A 27624-nucleotide genomic window follows, 5' to 3' on the forward strand; every position below is an offset into this window, starting at 1 on the left:
TAGTGTACTGCTCTATACTCCATCTAGGAGGACAGTAGCAGCTACAAAAGTAAAAACCGTTTACCTTTGCTATGACGAAACGAAACCCTCATCGTCGGGTGGTCTTGTTCATCATGAAATAACCCAAGTAACTAAAAGTTTCTGTAAACGTACGTTTTTCGCTTAATCAGCTCAGTCAAGCTGATTAAGCGAAAAACGTATTTTTAAAGGAACTTTTGGTTACTTGGGAATGATGTTTTCAAAGTTTTCTGAGGTAAACATCCAAATAAATAACAATAAAATCGAACATTCACTGTGTCACCGTTCCAAATGACACGAACAGTTATGTAGCATTTTCGCAAAAGTCAGTCGTCAGCAGGTCGGTGGGGTGGGGTGGGTTTCTCGTATACACACCAATACATACGCAGCCTGAACTGCTGGTTCTCGCAAAATCCTCCTTGCATTGCACACTGATATGGGCGAAAAGGAGAAAGATGGGTGTAGAGAACATGAGTGGGTGGTGGTGCGAATCGTAAACACTTGCCCATCCAGTCAGTCATCAGTCGCAAATGGGCTGGTGCTTGTGTGGATGTGCCTGCTACGTTGTGTGCATCGGCCAACAAGAGACCATCACCCGTCAGTGTATGGCAAAGCAAAGCGCAGATTAGGTCGTAGTCGCCGTTGGTTCGGTTCGACTGTGTTGTAGTATTTCAGCAAACGCAACAGAAGGAAGGAAGAGAACCCCAATTTGAAATTTGCTGGTGAAAAGTGCAAATTTAGCCCCGTTTAGAAGCGTTTTTCGCGTCCCAGTTCGCGATGGAGGTGGAAAGCAACGTCATCAAGGATGATTCCTCCCGGTAAGTGGGTCGATGGTGCCGATTTTCCGTGCCTTCAATCGAGTAGCTGCGAAAAAATGGATGACAGAAGGAAGAATACGAAGGAGAGATTTTTTTTTCCTTCGCTGTAATACAACTTCGATCTTTTTTGCCTTCCACTACTTCTGCTGTTGGGGGCTCTGGTGCTGCTGCTGCTGCTCTACTCTCACTTTGTTGTTTTTGCTGCTGTGTGGGGCCATAATAATGATGCACAGACTACGAGTGATATCAAAATACCATCACTCAGGGCATTGGGGAGCTCGAGTATGTGTATGTGCGGCCCCAGTTTGGGGACATAATCGTTTCAGATAAATTTGCGGTATACAGAGTCTGTTCAGAATGATGAATTTTAAATCTCAGTTTTTAGATATGTCCAACTGCAATGGAGTAACTCGTGGTATAAGTATCGAGGTTTACTTGTCTTGCATCGGACTTTATTCGTGGTAGACAGCCTTGTATCACGATCATATTATACATGAATTTTTGTGCTCAGTCTTATATTATTGTATGTACTCCATATCACCACCGAGAAATGAAGAACGTACTGCTTGAAGAAAGGAATTTGTCTTCAATAGTCTACCCTAAGCATATTTCGGTTGCCAGAACAATACTTTTGCATTTATTATCAAATGATAAAATTGAAAAAATAACATAAAAATTCCAACCCGAGCTATTACTGTAACAGTGGTTGATCATACAGACTGAGCTAGGGAGGATTCCTTCAGTTTAGATCTGTTCATATGTATTGTGCGTTTTCTCATATTTGTAGTTGCCGTGCTAGCAGTTGTTGTATTTAGGTACTGCATACATACTTGCTGCAATCAGTGAACACACAACTTGCAATGTATTAAGGACCGTACAGAAATTATGCAATGGCTTTGGAGTGAGGGATGGTTTGATGCTTCATTATATGTCATGAAAACGACTGGATTTACTTAAAATAGATATAAATATTAGTAGAATGTCTGGCGTAGTTTCTAGACGATCCTTCAAAATACATGGGAGCTAGGCACTAGCACAAAGCTGAAAACAAATCTCGACAGTCAGACGTTGATCAATCGAGATTGCTCCATAATGAAATGCATACACAATAATAGGCCTATCATGTTTCTTGAAAACTGAATTTAGTCTTCACTGTACAGCATATATGTATAGCATCTTATGTATTTTGTTTTTGTCCACAGAGTCAGAATCAGAGGTGTTGCTGGACAGCACCATCATAGAGGTAACAACAAGAGCAATGCAGCTCCTAGTGTCAATACTGGCAATACCGTTACAGTCAAAATTGGTCTAAACATGAACATCTGTAGGCTGTGCCTAACGGAGGGTACGGTCAATTCGAGGCTCCAGCCGGTTTACTACACTAAGGACACCCCGGATGAACCACTGTTGCAGAAAATATTGGATTTAACGACCATTCAGGTAACTACATTATCGTTAGATGATCAAAAATTTAGAATTTATCTTTCTACAATGAATTTAACTTCTACGTTGTGTTTAAATCAAATGGCAATTAGCTACCAAATAAACAGGCCAACGAAGTATCAGGTGCCCAAGTTTGCAAATTTCGAAACTTGAATATTGTCCCGGCAATTCAACATCTCTTGTTAGTATCGAATTGCATTATAAATTTTATTTACAAAACTCGTGACTCCTTTCTATTCTTCGAAAAAAAGAATTATCAATTACCAATGTTTGGACTAAGCCATTTTGGTGATGCTGTTCTTAATGTAATGTGCGCATGGACATCGTAATGTCAACCCATCCAAAATATTGAAAAAGACGTTGAAACCGTTTTTCATATATGGTATTTTACACACGCATATGTGAATTACTAAATTTTACACATTTGCTTCACGCAGTGTTCATAGAATCAACTGCGACATTACCGAATGCAGCCCTCTAAAGAATTCCAGTAATATGTATTGATTTACGATGAATTTTAAACAAGATGCACGTATCGAGCAATCCAATCAAAAGTCTTGCCTAATCTTCTATCGTTTTTTCCAGGTTACGTATGCAACGGATTTTCCTTCGTCGATTTGCGTCAATTGTAAAAGCAAGCTTGAGGAATATAGTCACTTCCGACGACAGTGCATTGAAAATGATGAGCTACTTCGGATGAAGTATTATGAAATCAAGACCGCTGAAGATTACCATCTCCAACAACAGCAGCAGCAACAGCAACAACAACAGCAACAGATCCATCGTGGCCATCCGATAGAGCACGAAATCGTTGAAGAGGTAAAAGCAGAGGAATACATCGACGACACGGATGACATTACGCTGGCCATCGATGAATCGGCCGATGCCGATGAAGATTTTCAAGAGGAAAGCAGCGAACAACATCAGCATCATCAAGGGCAAGTGGTTGAACAACAAACCATTCAATACGTGGCCGCCGATGGAACCATGACCGAGTACGTCGAGTCGGGCGATGTCAGGACAGTATCTAGTTCTTCGCAGCAGCAACAAATTCACATTAGTGGATACGGCGAAGGCGAGACTATTCAAGCTGGTGAGGGGCATGAAATTTACTACACCGATGGAAACGATACCTATGCCATTCAAACGACGGCCGAAGGTTATGTTAACGCCGCAAATTATGTGCCTCAGGGCTACGATAATCAAACTGAAATCGAATGCACTACTATTGAACACCTCCCGGAAGAAGAGGTCTATATGGAAGAAGGAGGCGAATCCCAGGTGGGAAGTGGTATGACTTCTCGAGGCATGCATGACCGACCGTTTGTCTGCAAACACTGCAAAACTAGCTTCAAATATGAGCACAATTACGAGAAACATATGAAGAACCACGCAAAAGTATTGTTTAGATGCGGCAAATGCTCAAAAACATTCACTAAGCAGAGGAAATGTCAGCAGCACTTCTTGAAGGCGCATTCGTCCCAGCGGTACGAATGCGACATTTGCTTCAGGACGTACAGTCTCCCGACTCGCCTAGAGAATCACGTCATAGAAATGCACTCGGATAATGGAATCTACAAATGCGATCGATGTACTGAGACCTTCACTTCATACCTAGATTTCAAGTCACACCGCAACACCCATCACAGTATTAACGGATCCAACGCCGCAACTGTGATTGCTCAGGCTGCTGAACAACGACCGCAAACCTTACAGCAAGCTCACTCTCCTTCACCACACGGAGCTCCTCACACGACCACGTCCGTCAGTACACGCTCCTCCGTTTCCGACAACTGCGATTTCGAAGTGATGATCGATGAAACTAAGATCCCGAAGCCGGCCACTGGGGTCGAATCTGGTGACGAAAAACGGCCTCTAATGGTAACAGCCAGCAGTTCCACGCAAGAGCAGGACATCATTCTTGTAGATGACGAGGCATCCGTTAACGCGAGCACCAACAATAACAAACCTCCCGCGGCAACGATAGTCGTCACCACAGGAACCAACAGCGTAATCAGTGGAGGAAAGATAGCGACCACCGCGCGTGGTGGTACCATTGTGACCAGTGTGGCTGTCGCTGCGCAACCCACCACCAGTACGGTGCCGCCACCGACGATGGCGACGGCAACGGCGACGACGGTCATCACCAACGGGATCGACAAGAACAATATGCACCGGCAGTTGTTGCAGCAGATCGAGGAAAGTGAAGCCAACTCGACGGGGCCCAAGATTTACAAGTGTGACAGTTGTACGAAAAATTTCGTACACTTGAACAACCTGAAGGCGCACATTTACGCGGAACATGACAACGACAAACCGTTCAAGTGCAAACTGTGTCCCATTTCGTTCAAGACGAAGGAGATTCTGGTGATGCATATGGTAAGTTCAAGATGATTTTGATTTGACCTCATTTGTTTAAGGGCTTCATTTTTTTGTAATATATATTAAGACACTAGTCGACCCGGCAGACGTTGTCCTGCATAGTAGGCGGATGTGTGCGTTGAGAACAACCCATGCAAAATTTCCATACGATTCTTAATTTTAGTTTTTCGCGATTTGATCTACCTTATGCGTGTTTTTCGCATGAGGAAATATCATATAAACCCGTCGGAAACGATAACGAACATATTTGCTGAAGAAATGAAGAAAATCCATCCAGCCGTTTTCGAGTTATGCGGATACGAACACAGACCATTTCATTTTTATTAATATAGATTTTGCATTCGATTGAGAGATAAGCCAGCAATCGCTTGAAAATTTTGTTCAACAAATTCTTCTTTTGTCCCATTAGTCTCTTCTTGGTAATGAAGGGGGTGGGACATAAAAAAATAAATCGAAAAACTCATCAGTTTTCTTAGAATTTGCTATAAAAGTTTAAAGTTTTATTATTTTTCCGGTAAAACTTTGAAACCCCCCTGAAATATTAAAATTTAATCATAAAATTTTAAGGGGGCGGAGACAAAAGAAAATAAAACTTGTTCTCGTCCCATGTTTGAAATCTCCATTTGTGCATATGTAAGGCATGCGAAAGATTAAGTTCGAAACACTGATTGATCCACCTAGCGGTGTTTATGCCTTTCTCGTGTATTAGATACACGGATATACTAAGTGAGTTGTTCTTAGCGTGTTTTTGTATGAAAATTGTTTTCTGGCTATAACTGTTGATCCCATAGTCATAGCCACAAATCTGAAGCGTTCTGGAAAAAAAGTTGAATCCGTTTTGAAACGTTTCTGGCGAGGAATCAATACAACCTTGCAGAATTAGACGTCGGACGACTCCTTTGCACCCGCACCAAGTCTACACACGTTTACTGGAATGTTTAGTAACAGGATCCCTATCCCGTACCTCGTCATGATCAAAATTTCCATTCGTTGTGGTGCGCACTATAGACACAGGACAGAAACGATGTGATTCAAACTCACAATCAACTCGCATGTATGTTGTGGCGATTGTCAACAATTTCTTGAAGTCCTTGAAACTGATAATGTTTTTATGGTCCACTAGTTCTGTCTTTCAACTGCTGCAGAACGAAAATTTGGTGAGCCAAATTGAACTGAACCTGAGTTGCGTGCTCTTGCCTACGCAATGCGGTCGGGTCTGAGCTTGACGACCGACTGGCAAATAGCTTACCCACTTTTTTTTTCGCTGGAAACCAGCAATTTTTCGCTGATTTTTTGTGCTGTTCAACCAGTCTAATCTAAGTCAGTCTAATGTTGCATGAAGAAGAAGAAACAGAAAAGATGATATTCGAAAAAAATTGCACGAGGAAGCATACGTAGAAAATTTTGAAACTCTTTTTAGAAATTCTAGAAGCCATTTAATTAAAAACAATTAGCAGTACGGGGTCGAAAATTTCTTATATTGTATAATAACCACATCATTTCGATTAAAATTTTGATTTAGTGATATTGCACTTTATACATAGTATAAGATATTTCCGACCCCGCACTGATAACCGTTTTTAATTAAATTGCTTCTAGAATTTTTAAAAAGAGTTTCAAAATTTTCTACGTATGCTTCCTCGTGCATTTTTTTTCGAATATCATCTTTATGTTTCTTCTTCTTCATGCAACGTTTGTTTGCCAATAAATTCAGCAAAATATTTTGCTGTATTTACAGCAATCAAGACAGCAATGCGTTTTGACAGAACTATTGCTGGTTTTCAGCAATTTTATCGCGGCTAAAATTTTACTGGTTTTTCAGCAAAAACTTAAGTTTGTGTTTGCCATTAGTTTTCATTGAAAATATGGTAAAAACATGAGTCATGAATAAATATGTAGGCTGCAAACTGCAACAAACTGTTGTCATCTCCAAAGCACAAATAATCAATTTATTCCTCGGTTCCGCTTTCGCCTTGGCTTTCATCGTCTGTCGCAACATGGCGAATGGAATGAACGAATAAAAATATAAGTGTTTGACATATACATTGCTGGATGTTTAGCAATGTCGAAGAATTGCTGGATTTTCAGCTAACAAAACCAACTTAGCTGAAGTTTCAGTAACAGGACATTTACTGAAGCAATTCCAGCAATTAATTTTGCTGGACGACGATAAATAAATTTGGTGTGTACAGTTGCTGATGAAGAATGTGTATAGCCGCCAGACATTCTAAATACTCACGCTCCTCTAATGTGGACGTGTACTATACACATGTGGTAGTGTTGGCTTGAGAAATGGATTGCGAGTGATTTGACTATGCGTCCAATTTGGAAATCTCGAGCTCGTTCAGTAGCCGCTAGGTTGCGAAGGCCGACGGAGGTCTGACGGAGGTCGTAGCTTAGTTGGTTAAAGCACCAGTCTAGCGTACTGTAGGGTCATGGGTTCGAGTCCCATCGGAGGGAAAGTGGTTACCTCCAATACATTTTCCAAATCAATATCTTCCACATAACGTACATATTCACATATGAGTTTCCATAACATTGTAAATTAACGTCCAAGTCGGGTGGTTTAATCCCCGGAAATAGGCAATAAACTTTGATTGAACTGTTTTGTTAAACTTAGCTCTACTAACACACATTAGGTAGATACCTCATGACAGCCGCGCGCAAACTTTTATTTACAGCCCATACGAAAAACCGAAGAATCTCTTCGACTAATGTGTACTGTAATCTAGACGACGAATGAAAGACTGTTAATGAACAGCCCATCCGACTCACTACATCCCTGGCACTACAATGTCGAATAAGCTGCTATGTATAATGGAACGTACACACGGTCAAGCAGTTTGACCAACATTGATTCCACATCTCGTTTATTCCAACATCCATCAAGTTTTACATCACACACGAACGACCGAAGCGCCAACTTGAGCACCAACCATCAACAAATATATGGGGCTCATTCACAAATTACATAACGCATTAAGGGGTGGGTGGGTACATAATATTGCGTTACAAAATGTTACAGTTTGTCTAGGGGGTGGGTGGGTTTGTTTAGTTCTGTTACGGGTAACATTTATGATAATAAAATAATATAAAAAAAAAAGAAATTTAAAATTAAATTCAAATTTGACAGTATTATTATGTACTATATATGTACTATATATGAAGGAAGTTATGGAAGAGTTCACTAAAAATACCAATTTATCATTTTTGTGAAATTTTAGTAAGACGTTTAAAATCAAACCGTTTTAATTTTTTCCAACCGAGCCGCCAACTGTCAAATGGTTGTTCGAACAACTTCACACACGTTCCAACAAAGCAGCAACTGAAGCGTTTTCTTTGGGGTGGAGTCAATGTTCGTCAAACTGCTTGACTGGTGTGTACGTTGCATAAGGCCGAATGTTTCGCGACAGCATTCATTCGTGCTTGCGTGCGTATCATCGCTACGACACTTCGGGTCGGGTTGAATAAGAAGTGAATAGTACGAAGCGATAAATAGCAATAAAGCGAAAGCTCGTGCTCTTCCAAAACGGGTGGGCGTAGCCTACTTCGATAATCGATTTTCGATGGCCTTGAGACATTCTGCTCCCAGCTTATTGGTTGAGCCATTCAGCTCCTGCCTCAATCGCGATGGCGGACCACTCGGATAATCTTCGACGGCAGATATACCCTTCTTCGACGAGAACCCAAGTCAACTTTGGGGCTGTATTTTATACAAGCTTATAAAGCATCATGGTTACTTAGGAAGTTTCCCGAAACCGGCCGTGGTACTTTGGGAAGAACTCAAAATTTCAAAACTCATGATCGATTCAAATCAATCGTGAGTTGAACCGCACCCAACTCAGCATCTAAAAAATCATGACTGAGTTCAATCATCGTAGGTTTTCTTTTGTTCTCCTTCGTAAATTAACAGTAAATTAAAGTTCAACACATAGACCAATAGATATTCTTGGGTGTGTAAACAATAGATTGACCCCAAATTGATTTTAAACAGTTTTTGGAACGAAATGTTTTTTTGGGGAATGAGTGACATGATCCGTTTCAGCATGAAAAACTCAGACGTGATGCATTCCTTTAAACCTCTCTCGCCCATGGTAGTGTCTGTCGAGCATTATCAAATTTTGCACCTTCTAACCTTCATCGAATTGTTTTAACAACAAAATGTAATATTTGGCACCAGACAGTCCATTAGACTGCAAATATAATTGATTTTGAAAACAATTAGTTAAACTATTGAAAACAATCAATTAACTATTGACTTACAATCAAACACTTTTTTTTCGTCTGTCACTAATTTAAGCTAAGCTCGATAACTTTTGTTCTAGCAATTTTCTCAAAGATGATTCCTTCCTAGTGAAATCCTTTAAAAAGTCGTGGGCGGGATTTATTCATGGAAATTTTGTTTTTTTTTCTTTTATAGAAAATTCTTAATTGTTTATGGAACTTTTGCATTATTTGTGGAAATTTTATATTTATTTATTGCTTATACCCTGATTTCTTTATTGACAATTTCCTAATTTTTTATAGAAAATTTCTAATTCTTCATGGAAATCTTATCAATCTGCCGCCCGAACTTATGCAGATACCACCTGAAACATCCGTGGCCTGTTAAGAGCTAAGTAAAGCCAAAGTTTAGCCACAGACAAACAGACATAACACATTGAACATTTACTCATCAATTTCATCGTCGTTCAAACACTAACGACATCTGTTGATTTCCGTTAGTTGGGCAAATCACGAACCAGATGGCGGTAGTGAGCAAACGTCAAACTCGAGCAAAAACGATGCGCGCGCCACGAGTGATCGATTGGCCAACTAATGATTATTTGAATTGACCAGTAAATCAGTGAACGATGGAAGTTTGAAGAGTGTTATGTCTGTTTGTCTGTGGTTTAGCACTCCTCTGCTATCTATGCCGCAACACTTGGGACTATTGGCTCCACCTGTTCTTAGTCGAGTTGTCCTACTACCTCTGCCATTTGGCTATCATTGCTGCCTTGATATTCTTTCGGACCTACAACAAGATATTAATTCATTTGCGGCTTGGTGCACATTGAACCGGATGGTTGTCAATCCTAGCAAATGTTCCGTGATCTCTTTCACTCGTGTACATCAGCCAATAATTTACAACTACGAGCTCAATGGAATTGTGATGCAACGTGTGAACTGTATAAAGGATCTTGGTGTTATTCTAGATACGCATAACATATATACGATAACATTCAAGAATCATGTCTCTTACGTGATTGAGAAGGCTTCTAGAACATTAGGATTCATCTTTCGCGTCGCCAAGGGTTTCACCGATGTTTATTGCTTGAAATCCCTGTACTGTTCGCTGGTTCGATCTACGCTGGAATATTGTTCCGCTGTATGGCATCCTAGTTACCAGAACGGATCAGTAAGAATTGAATCTGTTCAACGTCGCTTCATTCGTTTTGCTCTTCTGTTGCTTCCATGGCGAAACCCATTCCGGTTACCAAGTTATAGCAGCCGTTGTCAATTAATTAATCTTGAAAGCCTACAATTGCGGAGGGACATTGCACGGGCCATGGTCGTTGCTGATACGCTCCAAGGCATAATCGACTGCCCTGAAATTCTGGAATCAGTAAACTTGAACGTTCGACCTCGGGCACTGCGAAATAACGGAATGCTGAGGATACCTTTTCGAAGAACGAATTACGGACAACGTGGAGCGATGGTGGGTCTACAGCGGGCATTCAACGGGGTTGCCCCATGTTTTGATTTTAATCTATCCCGACAGACGATTCGTCGTAATTTTACAAGGGCTTATTCTGCAATGGTTCATAATTAACGATGATTTTATTATAATTACTTTTATTAGTATTAATTAGGATAAGCATCATTAGGACCTAAGTTGTCTGTTGATGAATCAAACAATAAAGAAGATATTCCTTCGGACATTACCAGTGCCCCTGAGGAGCACTCCGCTTCCTTCACTACCAGTTTGATAGGCATCATGCCCGCGAGTACACATGCCGCCTCGCGAGATACAATGCGATGTGCGCTAATGACTCTCACCACAGATAACTCTTACATTAGCCTATAAGTATTCTCCAGATTTCGGGTGTTGCAGTTTGCGCAGAACGCCGACGACCATACTGGACTGGACTTCGGTACCGCAGTATTGAAATCGCCACGCTTGCTGGACATGACATTTTAAGATCAACTTATCGTCGATCAATTGTTTAGGAGACCTCTTGGAGGTAATTTCGCAGCCGCCATTCTAATTGTCGCCTTCTGCACAGATCTCCGGTTGTTGACGACTTTCATCTCCATTTTATGAAGCGCCTACTGTAGCTTCTTGCTGTACAACCATTCCTCAACTAGACTGATTGTTATTACTGCGCAGCGACCTCTGCCGTACCAACGGCTATAGTCTGTTCAGGATTAACTTCTTCAGTAGCTTCCCTACAGTGTCTATTAGGCAGATTGGTAGTTGCAGGAGCTTAGAGTCCGCTCAACGTGCGATTGCGGTGAAAATTCAATGCGTGCAATATGAGAAAGATTGAGGGCATCGTACCAGATCGCGACTGGTAGATTGGCAATGTTGCTACACGATGTTCAAACTTAAAAAAAAAACCCAGATCAATCCACCTAGCGTTGGTGGTGCCTTTCTCGCGCATTAAAATAATAAGAAAAACACATAAGAGCGGTCGAAATAGCACTTTAGGGGGATATATTTCACTTTTTCCATCAATTCATATGCATTTGCGGTCACTTAAATGCATTGCTGCAATCTTTGAAAACAATTTTTTTTTTTCGTTTTTGAATTTTTTTTCCCAAGGGGGGACCCTTGGCAGAAAAACAATGTTTTTTCAATAACTTTGGAACGCAATGAGCGATAGAGCCAATTTTCAATAGGAAACAACTCGACCGCAATCCGCGTCGACTGCAACTTGTTGCGAGCAAATCGAATTATGCTAAGTACCAAAAAGTGTGTCTCACATTTTTGTACACACACACACACACACACATACATACACACATACAGACATCACCTCAATTCGTCAAACTGAGTCGATTGGTATATAACACTATGGGTCTCCGAGCCTTCTATCAAAAGTTCGGTTTTGGAGTGATCCTATAGCCTTTAAGTATACTTTGTATACGAGAAAGGCAAAAATATAATTTTAATGTCAGTAGAACAAAAAAACAGATTAATCCACCTAGCAGTGACGATGCCTTTCTCGATTTAATCCGTTGGTTTTGCCTTAGTGTGATACACATATATTATAAATAATTGCAAACGCTGTAAGGCAAACAACCAAACAACCGTATATGGTTCAACTCACCATTTTCTCCATAACTTTTTAACACAATAACCGATCGTGATTATATTCAATAGTGATCAACTTGTCCCCCGTCGAATGCAACTTGTTGCGAGAAAACGGTTAAGAATTACTATATGAAAAAGTGGCTAATGTTTTTTGATATTCGTGTGCATACACACACATACACACGGACATACAGACATTTGTTCAGCTCGACGAGCTGAGTCGATTGGTATATAACATCATGGATCTACGAGACTTCTATAAAAAGTTCGATTTTGGAGTTCGAAATGATAGCCTTTCGGTACAACTATGTTGTACGAGAAAGGCAAAAACATATTTAGTAATCCCAATAGACGTTTAACTTAATTTCCAAACAAATATTCTCTATTCTTTTTCATTTCAGGTATTACATTCTCAGCATAATACAGCAACTTAAGATTGTACAGACTGCGCTTCAGTTGTGCATCAGCAATCCGGTATGTTTTTATAGTAAATAGGAATACAAATCAACAACACAAAAACGTTATGTAAACAAATCTCACAAGGAAATTTTTTTCTCCTTTCTCACTAAATATATGTAGCAATTGAACAATATTGAAATTATTGCAAAAACACATACACCCATGTACTACAAGAAAAAGAAAAGCGATAGTAACATGATATAGCAGTTGCACAGATTGCTATCAAAAAGGAACAAAAATACAAGGAAAAACAAAAAGGATAGCGAATTAAAATTATACGTCTGTATAAATAAGTGAAGATAACTATTATTAGTAGTTAGTAAGAAAGTACTAGAAAATGTAACGATGATTTCCTTATTGTTTCAGTTTTTATAGACCATAATATATATTTTTATTTATGCAAAATTTAATGTTTTCTACGATTAAGTTTGTTCTCGAATACAAATCAAAACGAAAAAAAAACAAAAATACGGATCGCTTGCAATAGTAGTTGCCCATAGGATATTATTCTTTTGTTTGTTCTTTTATTTCGTAAACTTTTAAGTATTGTTCTTATACATAGTAAGTGTCCTGCTACAAACAGCAAGTTAAAAACTTGTTTCAGATGGTGCTTTGTCCCCACTGCTGGTGAGAGCACTGTATCAAACCGAAATCGAATTATGGATCGCAAATCTCGCTCTCATTTGGTGGCGCTACGATTTTTCCCTTTATTTTTTATTTCTTTCCCCGAATAAGTAACGCAGAATAGTTTCCTATATTCATCGAGAAACGACGAGATTAGGTTTAAGGAGGTGTGTATTGAGAACAATGGAACAACCGAACGTCTCTCTTGTTTAGAAAACGATGGGACATAAATTCTATTTCCTTTAAAGTATATGTAATAGCAAAATCGGAACTAAGTATGTGTCTGTTTGTATGAAGTTTGTAATCGGTTCTTCCAAACTAAAATTTATTACAAGAATGAAAAAAAACTAGGAGGAATATATGCGAAGTAAATTGAGATATAATTCCGTTTCGCTTAAGCATCCTGAAATAATCAAATATTCGCTTCATTTTGTGATCTATAGTTTAGATGCGTTGAATTTTTATTATTTTTAAAATTGGTTGCGATAATTCCTCATGAGAAACAGATAAATTATTTTTATCTCATACCTATGAATAGTAACTAGAAACTGTTCGGTTGCAATAGCGGTGAGGCAGAGCATGAATGTTTAAGAACACGAATATTTGTGTTAGTGTGAGCATGAATGAGAAAAAGAGTTGATTTTCGATATATTTTATTGTCACTGTTGAGTGAAGAGATTAGAGTGTTAAATGGGAAATTTCGTGAAGGAAAAGAAGCGAAATTTGAATTCGCTTTAACAGATGAGACCAACTAAATTTCGTTACATTAATGTTAACTTTTTTGTCAAAAAATAGAGCATCGCCCCCGTTTGGATCATTTTGAATGTCTTCATCGATGCAGATAAAAATACTATTTAGGTAGAATTGCGCACTAAATATGCAAGTGCTTAGAAAATTTTTAAAACGTCGGGCAGAAAAAGTTAAGTTATGACACAAAACCAGAATAAAACTGATTATGATAGGAAAATTGGAACTAAATTATGAGAATTCTCGAAGTTCTTGAATGTCGCCATGATATATGAATATAAAGTGTTCTGAAAAATAATGGGAGAGTATAATACATGAATGCCGAAATAATTCCTAAAGTCTGAATGCTGATAGGTACCTTCCTTTTTCGTCTGCTGTCTCCATCGTTGTTATGTCCAGCCAATATGAAATTTGACTCTGAACTCTGAATGACGCGTACACTGGTGTACGTGGCGTGTATATGAATGTAAAGAAGGAAATCCCATTATACTACATTTCATGAATCGGAAGAGGAACATATTTTATGATGGAAACAAGAATAAATGTTTGCTCTGCAAAATGCACGGACACCGGATGAACATCTGTCCCAAGCGGAAACCCCGGGAACAACAAAGGAAACAACGACAGGACTTCGCAAAGCAGCAGGAAAAGCAAACCAGCAAAAACGTTACTTCCGCTTCGGTAGTGGTGGAAGAGGATCCTTCGGTCTTTACGGAACATGAATCGGAAAAGGAGACTGAGTTTGTTATGGATGTGTCCAATCCGAATATGTACTAAGAAATCTAATAGAAAACGTGCGAGTCAAAGTGAATGTCACAATACGGACCACTCGACGTGTGAAATGCCAAAGACGCCGGACAATAGAGAATCGGAGGAGCAGTGGATGACGCAGCGGAAGAAAAAACACTTACATCGGGTCAAACCCCCGTCTTTTCCAATCCCTAGGAAAACCATTAAAAATGTTTATCTAATATTATCATAATAAAAAGATTATGGCTCTGTTAAGTTGTTTTATACGACATCTGAGCCTATCAAATAAACGAAATAAAAAAAATCTCAGGCATCCAAATTTTTTTTTCGTATTAATGTTTTAATTCCCTTTTGAACAAAAGTTGTTTGTCCGCATTACAAGGGCTAAAGATTAAAATCACACGTATGGGCAAGCAGTCTGTAAAACTCTACAACCGGAATATCAGATGGCTAGGATTTCGAAGAGCTATTCTCACAAATAGGACACACAGGTAGATGGCATAAATGTATTTCATATTCGACTCACCTTACTCATCCTTCTCATCATCTTCCTGGGTAAATTCCTGTATTGGTGCCACCTTTAGCACCTCATGCTCATCCTCCGAGTCATCGTTTTTGCCAGCTGGTCCCTTTCGCTTAGTATCGTCCTTCTTCTCTTTCTTACTAGCACCGGATGCCGCCTCCAGACCGCTAGCCCAGGTTCCTCGCGGTATATCCGAGTAAGCAGCCGGATCCATCGGGTCCAACGTTCCCGACGATTTTCCACCACGCCGATCACTGCCACCACGGTCACGGTCCCTGTCTCGGTCACGATCGCGCCTGTCATCGCGACGATCTTCCCGCCTGTCACGGCGGTCACGATCGCGATCCCGGTCCCGGTCGCGCTCTCGGTCACGATCCCGTTCGCGGTCCCGATCGCCTCGATCGGGACGGCCTCCCATCATTCGCGGGCGCTTGTCGTCGTCCCGGAAAGTTGGATACTTTTGGTTCGGATACGGACGTTTTGGGGGATTCACCACGGGAGGCTTGAGATTTTCCCCAACAGGTCCGACCATCAGTTCACGATTTGGAAGATTCGGCGGCTTCGGCACCGGAGGGTAGCTTTCTACAATGACAGCTCTCGGTGGTCCGTCGCTTACATTATCCTGACTCTTGGAATTCTCCATCAGTTCTTTTCGAAGCACTTTGGCGCTCTTAGTCATTTTCGCGTCTGGATGTGTAGGTGGAAGCCAGGAAACGATTCGTGTTTCCTTATTGTAGAAATAGAATGCCTTACATCCGATGTCGTACTCCTTCCGCCAGTGCCGCGGCAACGGATAACGTTCCAACAAGCGCTTAACCCTCTTCTCGTATTCTTTTTCGATCTCGAATTCCACTTCACCGTAACGCTTCACGCAGTACATGGAACAGTGATGGTAGATGTTGTATTTATTCTGACACCCATCCACCGATTGGAACCCGTACCGCTTGATCATCTTCTGCTTGATTTTCTCCGTCCAATCGACGGCGGGTGCAATCTTTTTCTTCTGCAAAGGATATTCGAACGCTTCCGGATTCACTAGCTGTTGATCTTCCTCATCATAATCTTCGGCAATAATTTCCTCATTGTTCATGTCGGTTTCGCCCCGATGGTCTTCCATGGATTCGTCATCGTCGCTTCCGGATGATGAGTCTGAATGTTGCTGCTGCCGGGATTGAGTTCGTTGTTGTTGGCTAACTTGTCCATCATTCTGGATGATCCCGCGCTTGGCAAGGCGCTTCAAAAGCGCCTCGGGTAGCATTTTGATAACGTTTGATGTCTTATTAAATTAATTTAAAGCAAAAATTCCAAAGTTCACGATTTTTGGCCAGAAAATAATGTTTGTTTTTAAGGTACAGTTTGACAGATCATAATAAAATTAATTACACTGAAAGTAATTCGCGAAGTCGAAGCAAAACAGGGGGAGAAGGCGCAGCACTAAATCCCTACCCCAACATGTGCGACATCTATAGATTTGGTTCTAAAATGTAAACCTGGGTGCTGCGGATAGAGCCTCCACAGACAAAAAGACGTAACACTGAGCAAATTTCCATCGACCATGAGCTCAACGGTCGTTTTAAATTCAACTGCTTTCTAGTTTCACATCCAGGGGCGCGCGCATCGTATGCCTTTGTATTTGACATCTCACACTAGCGCCTTCTGTTGACATTGTCGTACTAAACTTTGTTTCGTACAACATGCACGTTAGGTGGTGGTAAAACAAGTGGGCGATGGATTTCTAAACAAATTGTTCTAGCTGTTACGTCTGTTTGTCTGTGGAGCCTCTTTTCTGTTCTCAAGCGAGTAGAGGGATATTTTGAAATCAATCTCATAAGCAAAATTATGTTGCAGTTACTTAGCTGTCAATCATTTCCCGCTCTTCGAATTTCTCTTCCCATCCTGCATGAGGGGGCACAAATGCGCAAGACTCTGCATGACTTTATGATTGTTTACATACATTCTTGCTACAATCAGCTGTTGAATCCCGTTAAATTTTATAACAAGTGCTTTTTAATTGCATTCCTACTAATTTTCCACTCGAAATATAATGCGAAAATATTTGTTACAAATAATACAAATCTCAAACTAAGTTTATTTTTATTTTTTTCCCAAATATATAATAACAATTGAGATTCTCACGTCCGAATGTGTGAGTGGCGATAAAAGGAAAACAAACACTCCTAGATGGTGCTACTCAGCAAAGTTTGGGTAAAAATGAGTGTTGGATTAACTCCAACGGGAATTTTCCGATATTATTATTCTCCGAGACGGAAATGATGAACACAGATTATCCGTTTTATAGGTAGAATATAATATTCCTACGGAGAAAATTTTCATTTTGTATAAATTAGTGGCTCAATAATGTAATATATTTTATATAATATTTGATCGAATGCTCCGCGATCATGCTTTTATGAACCTCTGCTTTACTATTAGAGGTACACAGTAACTTTCAATTACCGAACTCAGTAAAATTTTACTGACTTTTTGAACAGCTGACTAAAGTCAGTAATTAGTTCAGTTACTGAAATCTCGGTAATACAAAATGCTCCTGAATTGTCAAAAAGTACCGATCGAATCAGTACTTGTTATTACTGAATTCTCCCTTAACTTTTCAAAAGGACCTAAGTAACATTTTTTTCATGAATTAATTTGAATAGCGCAATAAACAGAACAACACGAAAGCTTTTGATTGCAGTACTCACATAAATTCATGAAACAAATTTTACTTAGGTCCTTTTGAAAAGTTAAGCGAGAATTGTTCAGTAAATTTTTGTTTACTTTTTATTTGCTGAGTTTTCCAGTAAAAATATTTTCAAAATTATGATCCAAAATGAAATAAATACTTTTTTCAAAAGTCGATATTAATGTTTTTTTTTATGCATGACACTGAACAGTTGCATTCCAATTTGTTTTCAATAGTTTACAAAAAAATCAATTCGAAATTGCTCGATTTTTACGAACATTTTGTAAAGAAATGCTGTTTCTATCTCGGTTTCTATCATGTTTACAAAAAAGTTGTTCCCAGCACTTATCATCTTTGTCACTGAGCCATTCATGTTATGGACAAGTTAATTCTAAGTTCTGGGCCCCAATCTGGAGTCCTGGAATAACGAAAAACTCCTCTCAAACAGATCTCCGAGTCAATTTTCCAGTATGCTTTTTTGTCAGGTTCCGCAGACACATAACTTTTCCGGCTTCGTTAGCAAGCAATGAAGAGCAAAAAAGCCCGAATTGAATGAATTTGTTTGATCCAGAAGCGTAGGATAAAATATAAGCCATGATGTCGTCGTGATAAACTTGAAAATCCGAGGAAAGTGATTTGACATAAGTTGTCATTCTTGTCTGAAGAAAACTCAGTAAATATCTTGGTAAATATGGTGTATGCTGAAAACTCAGTAATTATTTTTACTGACTTATGGCGCAATGCCGGTAAACATCAAGCATTACCGAAAACTCAGTACTAAAAATTACAGTATATATATATTAGTACTGAGTTTTTGAAAACAATTACAGGAAGTCAGTAATTTCCAATGAAATTGCTGATTTTCTCGGTAATTTTTATGCTTTACGGTGTAAATCCGTAAAAAAATTTACCGAACAAGAGAGTCGAGAATAAGTGTGTAGTGAAATTTAACAATATAAGACAGAGATTTACTCACGTTTAGTTCCCTCTTATAATTTCGTGGTGAGCTATAGCAATTCTAGGGATAGTCCTAATAATAAATTATGGAAATAATTATGCCATTCGAAGATATTCGTAAAGCTTATTCCTTACCGGTTTTGATGAACAATAGGCTCTTGGAAGAGCTTGAAACAAAGGAGTTGCGGTACAGTTCAGGTGCCTCCTATATAAACACGCATGTTTTAAGATCTATTTTAATTATTTGCATGTTATTAGTCTTACCGGTAGAATTCAATATAAATTACTGGTTTGCACAGAATATTCACCAATATTAATAGTAGAGCATTTAGTATATGATTATTCAATTTAAGATTCGCAGACATAAGCATAACTAGGTACGTTTTCTATTAATCCACGTTTGACCACTCACCCGGTGACAGGTGGAATACCTGTCACTTCAATGTCATAGCAATTTTCTCGCAGGGTTGCGAGCAATGTTGATCTACGGCGATAGATGCGCGCGCTGGCCTAATGGGGTAGGCCAACAATGAGTATATTGCCATATATTTTTTTACTCCTTCGCAACCATCGTGATGACTCGATCAATTTTGAGGTTATGAGCAGAAGGAAAACAAACATGTATTTACACATGCCGAATTGCACATCAGTGTTTTTTTTTTTTTTTTTTACAAGGGAGAATGCATTTACACACTAAGAGCACCTCCACGGGAGTCCCCATCTGGGTCCCTATCGCTATTTCCGGGCCCTTTATAGGGACTCACTTGTACACCGGAGGTATCTAAACGGGAATGTAAAATAAGAACGCAACTCAAAATTAGCCGTGAGTTTCCAAATTTAGCGCCCCATACTGGGTTGCTATTTTGTGAAACGTCACTTTGGTATTGATAAAAAATTGCAGAAAATTTGTTTTTCTTTTTCAGAACAATTTCGACGTAAATAGCAAGGGAAATATATTTTTTTTGGATCTAGTGCCCCAGTTCAACTTCGCGTCGTAATTACAGTAATTAATCAACTATAATGAGAAGCGTCCGCTAGAACCCGAAATATTCATAGATTTTTCGCGAATGAAAATTCTACTGTTTTTATTTTGCAAGTTAATTCAAGGAGGTCTTCCAGGATTCCATCAGAAAATTCCTTTAGTATTTGTTCTGTATGTCCTTCAAGTAGAAGTAGCTCCTCCAGAAATCTCCAGAATTTTTTTTTTTGCTGTAGTTCGTTTAAAAATTATTGTATTGGAAATTCATCTAGGATCCCTAGAAGATTTTTTCGGGAGTTCCCCAGCAATCTTTGTGTTCTTTCAAGAATCTTTAGCAGTTCTCTTAGAATAGTTTTAGGCTTTCTTCCAGATTCTTTCGGGGTTTTTTTTAGCTTTGGAATTGTCCTATAATTTTTTTGTGGTTCGTTTGAAAACATAGTTTTTTTTTAAAGAAAAATCTCCGGATTCTTCCGGATGCTGTTACAAATGTTTTCCTTCAAAAACTCTGGATGAATTCCTGCAGGATTTTGTCAAGAGAGTCCTGTAGGAAAACTGGTGGAAATTTCAGAAGGACTTTCTTCGACTGGAAGTATAAATTCCCGAAGGAATTTTTCAGGATGAACACACTTAGCTCATTTTACAGTATTCGGTAAATTTTACCGAAATCTCAACAGCAGAACTGTTCGGTAATTTTTTTTTACAATTTTTTTGTAATTTTTTCCATTGCTCAACTGTCAAAATCACCGAAAATCAGTAAAATTATTTACCGAACAGTTCTGCTGTTGAGATTTCGGTAAAATTTTACCGAATTCGGCGATTTATTTTAAGTGTGAAGGAAATCCAGAAGGAATAATAATGAAAAAGTTTAAGATGACGGGTCTCCACTTGGCCTTGCGAGCAAAAGCGTAGAATTGCCCTCCGGAGATGGCGAGCTCTATTCTCGATTTGGCCAAGGATGTTTTCGAGTGGGCTCCTTGGGCATAGTTGTTACACAAAATACATACTCAAGCAATGGCGGACACAGGAAAGCTTTCAATTAATAACTGAGAAATGCAAATATAATACTAAGTTGAGTATAGAGCCATTGAAGAAGATGATGACTATACTTTTAGCAACGCCCGGTGAGAACTTGATATGTTTACGAAGTCGCTATACCTAAAACAGAAACCACCGGTGGGAAGATGGGGCGCTATCCTAAAATAGCACTCGGGAAGGAGCGCTATTATAAGAATAGCGATGAGGCCTCCCGTGGAGGTGCTCTAACCCAGTACACGTGCATTGTAGTTGCCGAACTATCACACGGTAGTGTACTGCACTGAGGAAAATGGACGTATGATTTTCAATCAAACGCCTTATGAAAATTTGCCACAAGGAATCGGTATGAATTTCAATATGTTGCCTTATGAAAGATTTTCAATAAAAAAAGTAAAGTGCGGCAGAATGGATTCGAACCATGGACGTCGGGGTTGGGAGGCCGGTACACTGAGCTGATTTCCCATCTAAATTTTACAGGCTATAGACATCCCTATCTAACTCCCTTAGCTTAAAAATATCCACCATGCACAGTGTGCAGATAGACCGCTGTCAGTTGCATGAGATGTCAACAATCGTCAACAACACCAATGATTGTAGCTTTATAATTAAAAATATCCACAACAATAAAAGAGCAGGATTTATTTTTAAATTCTGCTCAAGGTTTTCACGGTGAAATAAAAGACAAATTGTTGATCTCCATGTAAGTAAAATCAAAATTGATCATGTAGAATACGTTTTGAATCAATTAAACTCATTAGTCATATTTAATGAATATTCCCGATTAAAGTTGCATATTGAAGAAAGCTGAATTTGGATGTTTTATGATGTTAGGCTTTTTTAGATTTGACGTACGTTGCTCGGCGTTGGTGTTGGTGTTGGCTACGCTAAACATGAGCTCTTAGCATAGGCCTGAAATTTTATGTGCAATGCACATATATTTTTGCAATCAAGCTTTGCAAATAATATTTATTAGTTCTGCACATAAAGCTAGAAATTATTTGTACATTTAATTTTATGTGCAGTATTCATACAACATATATGATCCTTCCAATATATTTTATGTGCGGCTGCAGATAAAAATCAAATGCCTTTCTTTTATTATCTAGATGGATTCTGTTAATTGATTTTCTTGTTTAACCGTAAATAAAAACAGATAAGCTTGCTATTACTCATATTGGATTTATTAGACGATCCCCACCAGTGCGTGAATAAAGGCAAATTGGCAACCTCTATCATAATGATTCACCGCACCGGTCGTTGTCAAACAGAGTTGGAAAACGACAACCCACCCTTCCGCAAACATTGGGTTGGTATATTTGGCAACGCTATCCAACCGTTGCTATCCAATACATAAACAAAGGTCATATACGTTTGGCCTATAAAACAACAACAACAAATCTGTCAAAACAAAAACAGCGAACAAAAAATGTTTTTCTAAACGAAACGCAAGTGTTGAAAATTAATTAATTTAAATAACAGAATATTCTCATTGGATAGGTAGGTAAATATATTTAAACAATAATCTCAAAATATTCGTTTCTATCTTATTTCTTTTTCATCTTGAAAAAGGTTTACATCACCAGAACATTTTGCAACGAATTCGCTAGTAAAATTTGTCGAAGTATATCTAAAAAGAATTTGTGTTTTTGATTGGACAATGACTACAAGAAGCAACATAATGGAAAGGAAGTGAAGCAGTTAAACTACGATGAAGAATATATGGAAAGTTCGATGTCCGAATGCAGAACGATCGCCGTTGTCAAATATTCTATTACAGACCAACTGGCGAGTGGTACCTGCGCTACGGATCGGTCGACGGTCTATTTATAACAATGCTGATAAAGATGTTTAGTTAAAGTGAATGCCTGAGACGAATGTTTTCCTATCCGCCGGGATCGTCAGATCGTAGTACACCCAGGTTTTTTACACGGTTTGGTTTTAGTCGTTTAAGACCTTCACCATTAATGTAACAATGAATAAACTCCACGAAAAAAATCACAAAAAATCGAAGATTAAGGTATTTAAAAAGCTATGAATGTTCGGGTTCACCGAGAAATTAATAATTAATAGATTATTGCTATTAGTTCTGGAGACCAGAGAACACCGGATGTGTTCCTGAAAACACGCAGTTTTTTTTCGTGCAAATTATTTAATTGAGAGAGATGGCCACAAAAAAGATTTGTTTTAATTGATTTAACTAAAAGATATTTTAGCTACCAGATAAAGATTGTCGCTGTCGTCTCTGTCCGGCGAGGATAGGGATCTACATGTCAATGAAGGAAAAATACATACGATTTGACAGTTAGGTACCACACATGTTTTGGACAGCAGAGCAAGGGAACCGAAGCGACAATCTTTATCTGGTAACTAAAATATCTTTTATTTAACTAGATTATGATCGAAAACAATGCACTAAAGTGAAAGATTGCTACTGTGGTTCCTTTTGATATCATTCCCTTGTTGTTGGGTAGGGAAATAAGGGCATTTTGAACACCCAGGCACACCAAGGGTAGATTAATCTGATTGGACGGCCTAAAATCGAATACACGATTTCATTAGTTTGAAGTTTTATTTTAATGTTTTGGCACAAATTTGTCTTAAATGAATTTATTTTATGGTGATGCGTTTATGCAGCACCACTCGAATTTTAAAAAAATGAACTTGTATACCTACTCCTTTATTTAGGATTTCTAATCAGCTCGAGGTGTCTTAAATACGAATATTTCCTCTATGTTTGACAAATTTGGAAAATGCGCTATGCTTGCTTTGTAACGGAATTGTTTCATAGATTGCGTATTGTTAGCTGTTATATACATTATTTAATTTTCTTATACCAACTGAAATTTATGGAATACGTTTTACTGTACAAAAGCCCAAAACTTCGCATGGATTTTTGCAACGGATGTTGTTACTAGACAGGACTTGTTACATGCCTTGGTTAATAGGATTACAAATTCTGGTGTGGACCTAAAGCATTGACGAATACATAGACGGAGTGGTGGCCATTTTTCGGGCACCACTATATACCCCTGGGGAGTGACGGATTACAATTATTACAATCACTCGACCATTGAGAAGCCCCTCAATTCAAATGTCATTTCCATTTTTGTTTACCTCCTGTTTCTGATTCAATGAATCGAGACGAGTATCATCATATACTCAATCCAGTTGAAACCCGAAAATGGGTGCTAGCGAAGTTGGATTTTTCTTACAATCCGGACGTTAAACCTAACTTCGGAAGTGGTGCGCTAAATAGCGCTTTGCAATATGAAAACAGCGCACCACTTCCGAAGTTAGGTTTAACGTACGGATTATGAGAAAAATCCAACTTCGCTATCCCCCAATTCCGGTTTTCAACTGGATTGAGAATATGTATCTGAATCCATCGTATGTAGCAGAAGGAAATGGAACTAAACCGCCGATAATAATCCACATCGATGATATCATCAGAAAGAACGATATCCCTTGGACAGACTTGGATCTTTCCTTGCACGGAAAGCCCTCAACGTCCTCCTTGATATAGTGGTCGCTGACTCAGGAATTCGGAACACAATTATCCAGACTGACAATGCCTAAGCAAGTTTTTATATCTGTGGAGATATCAGAGGAAATGGAGGAAATCGTTGTTCCTAGTGGGCTCACTTGTCACTTCCACTCCGAATGCCGTTGCGTTTGTAAAAGTTTCATCTGTTGTATGTCCCGATAGCGCCTGCACTCGATAATCCTGTGAGTGCGTGAAGAAAAGGAAGACGCTAAGAGGTGAGATTCTAACGAATGTTTAATGTATATGTACTTATAACGAGCTACAACTTTCTCTTTCCTTCTAGAAAAGATATCAATCAGCTGAAGAAATCGCTGCTCACCATACCGTTCGAAACTGCAGAAAAGCTAAAGCTAATCGTCGTCGAACATTGCGCATATTAAGAAATATCAACAGCAACTCGGTCGTTAACATAATTGAACGGGAAATCAATTAGGTAAGCACTGAGTGATGTATTGATGATATATGATGTACATGATACACATAATACTGCATCAATAACTGTATTATTGAAACGTACTAAAAAAATGTTTCTTTTCTATTTCAGTCAAATTACATATATACTACTTGGGGATTCTAAACTGAGAACTTTTCTGGAAGATGGAATATTCAGCTGCTAAAATTCTTGACAGCTTGTGAAGGACGGCCTGTGGTGCAAATGTATTGTTCTGTGAGCCATAATCGGGTAACTAGCGTCTCGACAAATATTTATGACGGTAGCTCATCGCTATTGCATCTCGATGGCAACTGTCTGTTCCAAAAGAAGATTATTGTGAACCGGATGTCGTTTTGTATGCCCCATCAACGATCGTAAAAGTTAGGAATGACACTGGCTACCAACCAGTAACCGTGAGGACGTTGCTAGGTAACATACTTTCACTCGGAAGACTTTCTAAATGCCAAACGTCTTCTAAATGACATGATTAACACACGATGTCTTTGCTCTTTCAGATGCTACAGTATTTCTTCTTTTGAGCTTGAATTTCGACATTACTCCTTGGGAGTATAGCTTGCGATAACTTGCGGCAACTCGACACGGACGACAAACTCGGATTTAGTGAATAAGCTCTTCAGAACTGCGGATATGAGATGAGATCTGCTGGGCCAATATTTATCGCAGATATTAGGTTGTGACTACAGAGGCCGCTTATACGATCGTAGCTTGGCAGCAAGCCATTGCACATGACTCAACTCAGCTGATAGAGATATAGTTTCATCCAGGTGTAGTAGTGTACTGCCGCTAACCGAAAATCAGGCTAACCTGGATACGGTATCCATATACAGATAAGTCTGACTTGCGGTTAGCGGCAGTGTAGGTTTAAATACAACACTTCTATTTCAGAACTTTTCCTGAAACGATATTTAACGTAACACAAAATTACTCAGTTATCAGCAAGTGATTCTTCTTCGTGCTATAAATTGTTCAAATAAAGATATTATTATTGAAAACAAACTATATCATTCTTTCGTTTTTGAATTTAATTGTTAAATAACAAATTTCTAAAATATTTTCATACTTATTAAATAAGTATTTCATAAATCAGACTTTTTGAATTTCATAAGGTTGATCAATGAAAGTTCAAGAGCAACCTTAAGAAAAACATATGCTTCATTATGCGCATAATTCATTCAGTTCCATAAGCAACCTTATGGTTTTCAATCAATTTTATTGTGGCCAAATTTCATAAGGTAATAAGTTAATGAACTTCGAAAGGTTTTTTTCGGCGTATATTCGGTAACATTCCTATTCCAAAAAATGGGATTTGGTTCGTTATTTAGAGGGCAGGCCCCAGTAATTTATGTATTCAATATGAATGTAATGTTTTTAAACATATATGAACATAAATAAATTGAAAGTTAAAGTAATTTTTTACTTGACTTTAATATTATCCCAAATGAATTAAAATAACAAGAACCTCATTTTTATGAAAAATATATTTAGCTCTTTTAGTGGAATGTATTCAACCGTCTAAGACGAATTAAGTACTCTCCATTCAATTCCACCAATTAATTTTCGATATCTTTGCAGATACGTATTTCGACCACAACTGTGTGGTCGTCTTCAGTGTCTCGTACTTGACTCGACCACATGTTTACAAAAAGAAGCGACGAAATTGGTGACGTATTTATTTGTTCCGCGATGAGATGAATATGTTCAGTGAGACGGAGATCGGTACATTAAATAATATTGTCGCGTAAAATACACGATGACATTTATTCAATATGAATCATTGATTATATTTACGGAGATACATTTGCATAATTTGGTGACTCGCATTGCTGCCCACACTACCGTAATGTGTAATAAATTACCGTAATGATTACGAATACATACCTATTTTAAGATCACTTCAAAACGAACTTTTGTTGAGAGGCCCGAAGATCCATATTGTTACATCAAACGACTAAGTGGCTAAGTTGCTTGATTGGTTGATTGCTTGTTTGATTGATTGATTGGTATGGTAGCTTGTTTGAATGGTTGAATGGTTGGTTGCTTGAGTGGTTGAGTGGTTGGTTTACTGGTTGATTGATTGGTTGTGGTTATTTAGTTGATTGGTTGATTAGTTGGTCGGCTGGTTAGTTGATAAGTTGTTTTGTTGATTGCTTGGTTAATTAGTTGGTTGGTTGCTTGATTGGTAGCTTGATTGCTTGGTAGATTGGTAGCTTGTTTGACTGGTTGGTTACTTAATTGGTTGGTTGATTATTTAGTTGGCTGCTACTTGATTTGTTAGTTGGTAGTATGGTATGATTGATTGGTTGGTTGCTTGACAGGTTGATTGATTGGTTAGTCGGCTGGTTAGTTGATTATTTGTTTTGTTGGTTGCTTTGTTGATTAGTTAATAGTTGATTGGTAGCTTGCTTGAATGGTTGGTTGCTTGATTCGTTGGTTATTTGGTTGGTTGGTTGCAGCTTGATTTGTTAGTTGGAAGAATGGTTGATTGGTTGGTTGCTTGATTGTTGGTTGGTTGCCAATCCAACCAACCAATCAGGTTATATGATTGATTGGTTGCTTGACTGGTTGATTGATTGGTTGGTCGGCTGGTTAGTTGATACTGTTTTGTTCAACCGTCTAAGACGAGATTAGGACTCTCCATTTAATTCCCACAATTATTTTGATATCCTTGCAGATACGTATTTCGACCACAGCTGTGTGGTCGTATTCAGTGTCTCGTACTCGACTGTTTGTTGCTTGCTTGATTAGTTCGTTGGTTGTTTGGTTGGTTGATTGATTGGTTGGTTATTTGGTTGATCGGCTGATTGGTTGCTGCTTGATTTGTTAGGTGGTAGAATGGTTGTTTGGTTATTTGGTTGCTTGATTGTTGATTGGTTCTCAATCTTACCAACTAATAAGGTTATTTGGTTCATTG

The 27624-nt window shown here is 38.7% G+C and overlaps 2 protein-coding genes and 1 long non-coding RNA gene across 4 annotated transcripts; 2 read left to right on the top strand and 1 right to left on the bottom strand.

Annotated features, from left to right (window-relative positions):
* Positions 1 to 575: 575 nt before the first annotated feature.
* LOC134226004 (zinc finger protein 853-like) lies at positions 576 to 12924 on the top strand. 2 transcript variants are annotated; one of them, XM_062706510.1, is made up of 5 exons: positions 576 to 836; positions 2039 to 2276; positions 2865 to 4658; positions 12360 to 12432; positions 12538 to 12924. In XM_062706510.1, the coding sequence occupies exons 1-4, from the start codon at positions 796 to 798 to the stop codon at positions 12390 to 12392; spliced, it is 2106 nt and encodes a 701-aa protein (XP_062562494.1). In that variant the 5' UTR covers positions 576 to 795; the 3' UTR covers positions 12393 to 12432; positions 12538 to 12924. The 2 variants fall into 2 exon arrangements, with proteins under 2 accessions (XP_062562494.1, XP_062562493.1); XM_062706509.1 differs by having other exon boundaries at positions 577 to 836; positions 12360 to 12924.
* Positions 12925 to 15030: 2106 nt separating this feature from the next.
* LOC134222971 (regulator of nonsense transcripts 3B) lies at positions 15031 to 16429 on the bottom strand. Its single transcript, XM_062702114.1, has one exon. The coding sequence runs from the start codon at positions 16317 to 16319 to the stop codon at positions 15066 to 15068; it is 1254 nt and encodes a 417-aa protein (XP_062558098.1). The 5' UTR covers positions 16320 to 16429; the 3' UTR covers positions 15031 to 15065.
* Positions 16430 to 24116: 7687 nt separating this feature from the next.
* On the top strand, positions 24117 to 25693 carry LOC134222973 (uncharacterized). The gene is made up of 4 exons (XR_009982450.1): positions 24117 to 24474; positions 24543 to 24692; positions 24804 to 25121; positions 25208 to 25693. It is a non-coding gene; the product is annotated as an uncharacterized LOC134222973 (long non-coding RNA).
* Positions 25694 to 27624: the final 1931 nt, after the last annotated feature.

Source organism: Armigeres subalbatus, chromosome 3 (assembly GCF_024139115.2).
Source record: "Armigeres subalbatus isolate Guangzhou_Male chromosome 3, GZ_Asu_2, whole genome shotgun sequence".
In the NCBI taxonomy this organism is placed as follows: Eukaryota; Metazoa; Arthropoda; class Insecta; order Diptera; family Culicidae; genus Armigeres; species Armigeres subalbatus.

Bases quoted from the DNA above. Each gene is read 5' to 3' on its own strand.
- LOC134226004 (XM_062706510.1), top strand. From the start codon at position 796: ATGGAGGTGGAAAGCAACGTCATCAAGGATGATTCCTCCCG. The intron at 837-2,038 runs GTAAGTGGGTCG...TTTTGTCCACAG, and splicing joins ATCAAGGATGATTCCTCCCG to AGTCAGAATCAGAGGTGTTG. The intron at 2,277-2,864 runs GTAACTACATTA...CGTTTTTTCCAG, and splicing joins TGGATTTAACGACCATTCAG to GTTACGTATGCAACGGATTT.
- LOC134222971 (XM_062702114.1), bottom strand. From the start codon at position 16,319: ATGCTACCCGAGGCGCTTTTGAAGCGCCTTGCCAAGCGCGGGATCATC.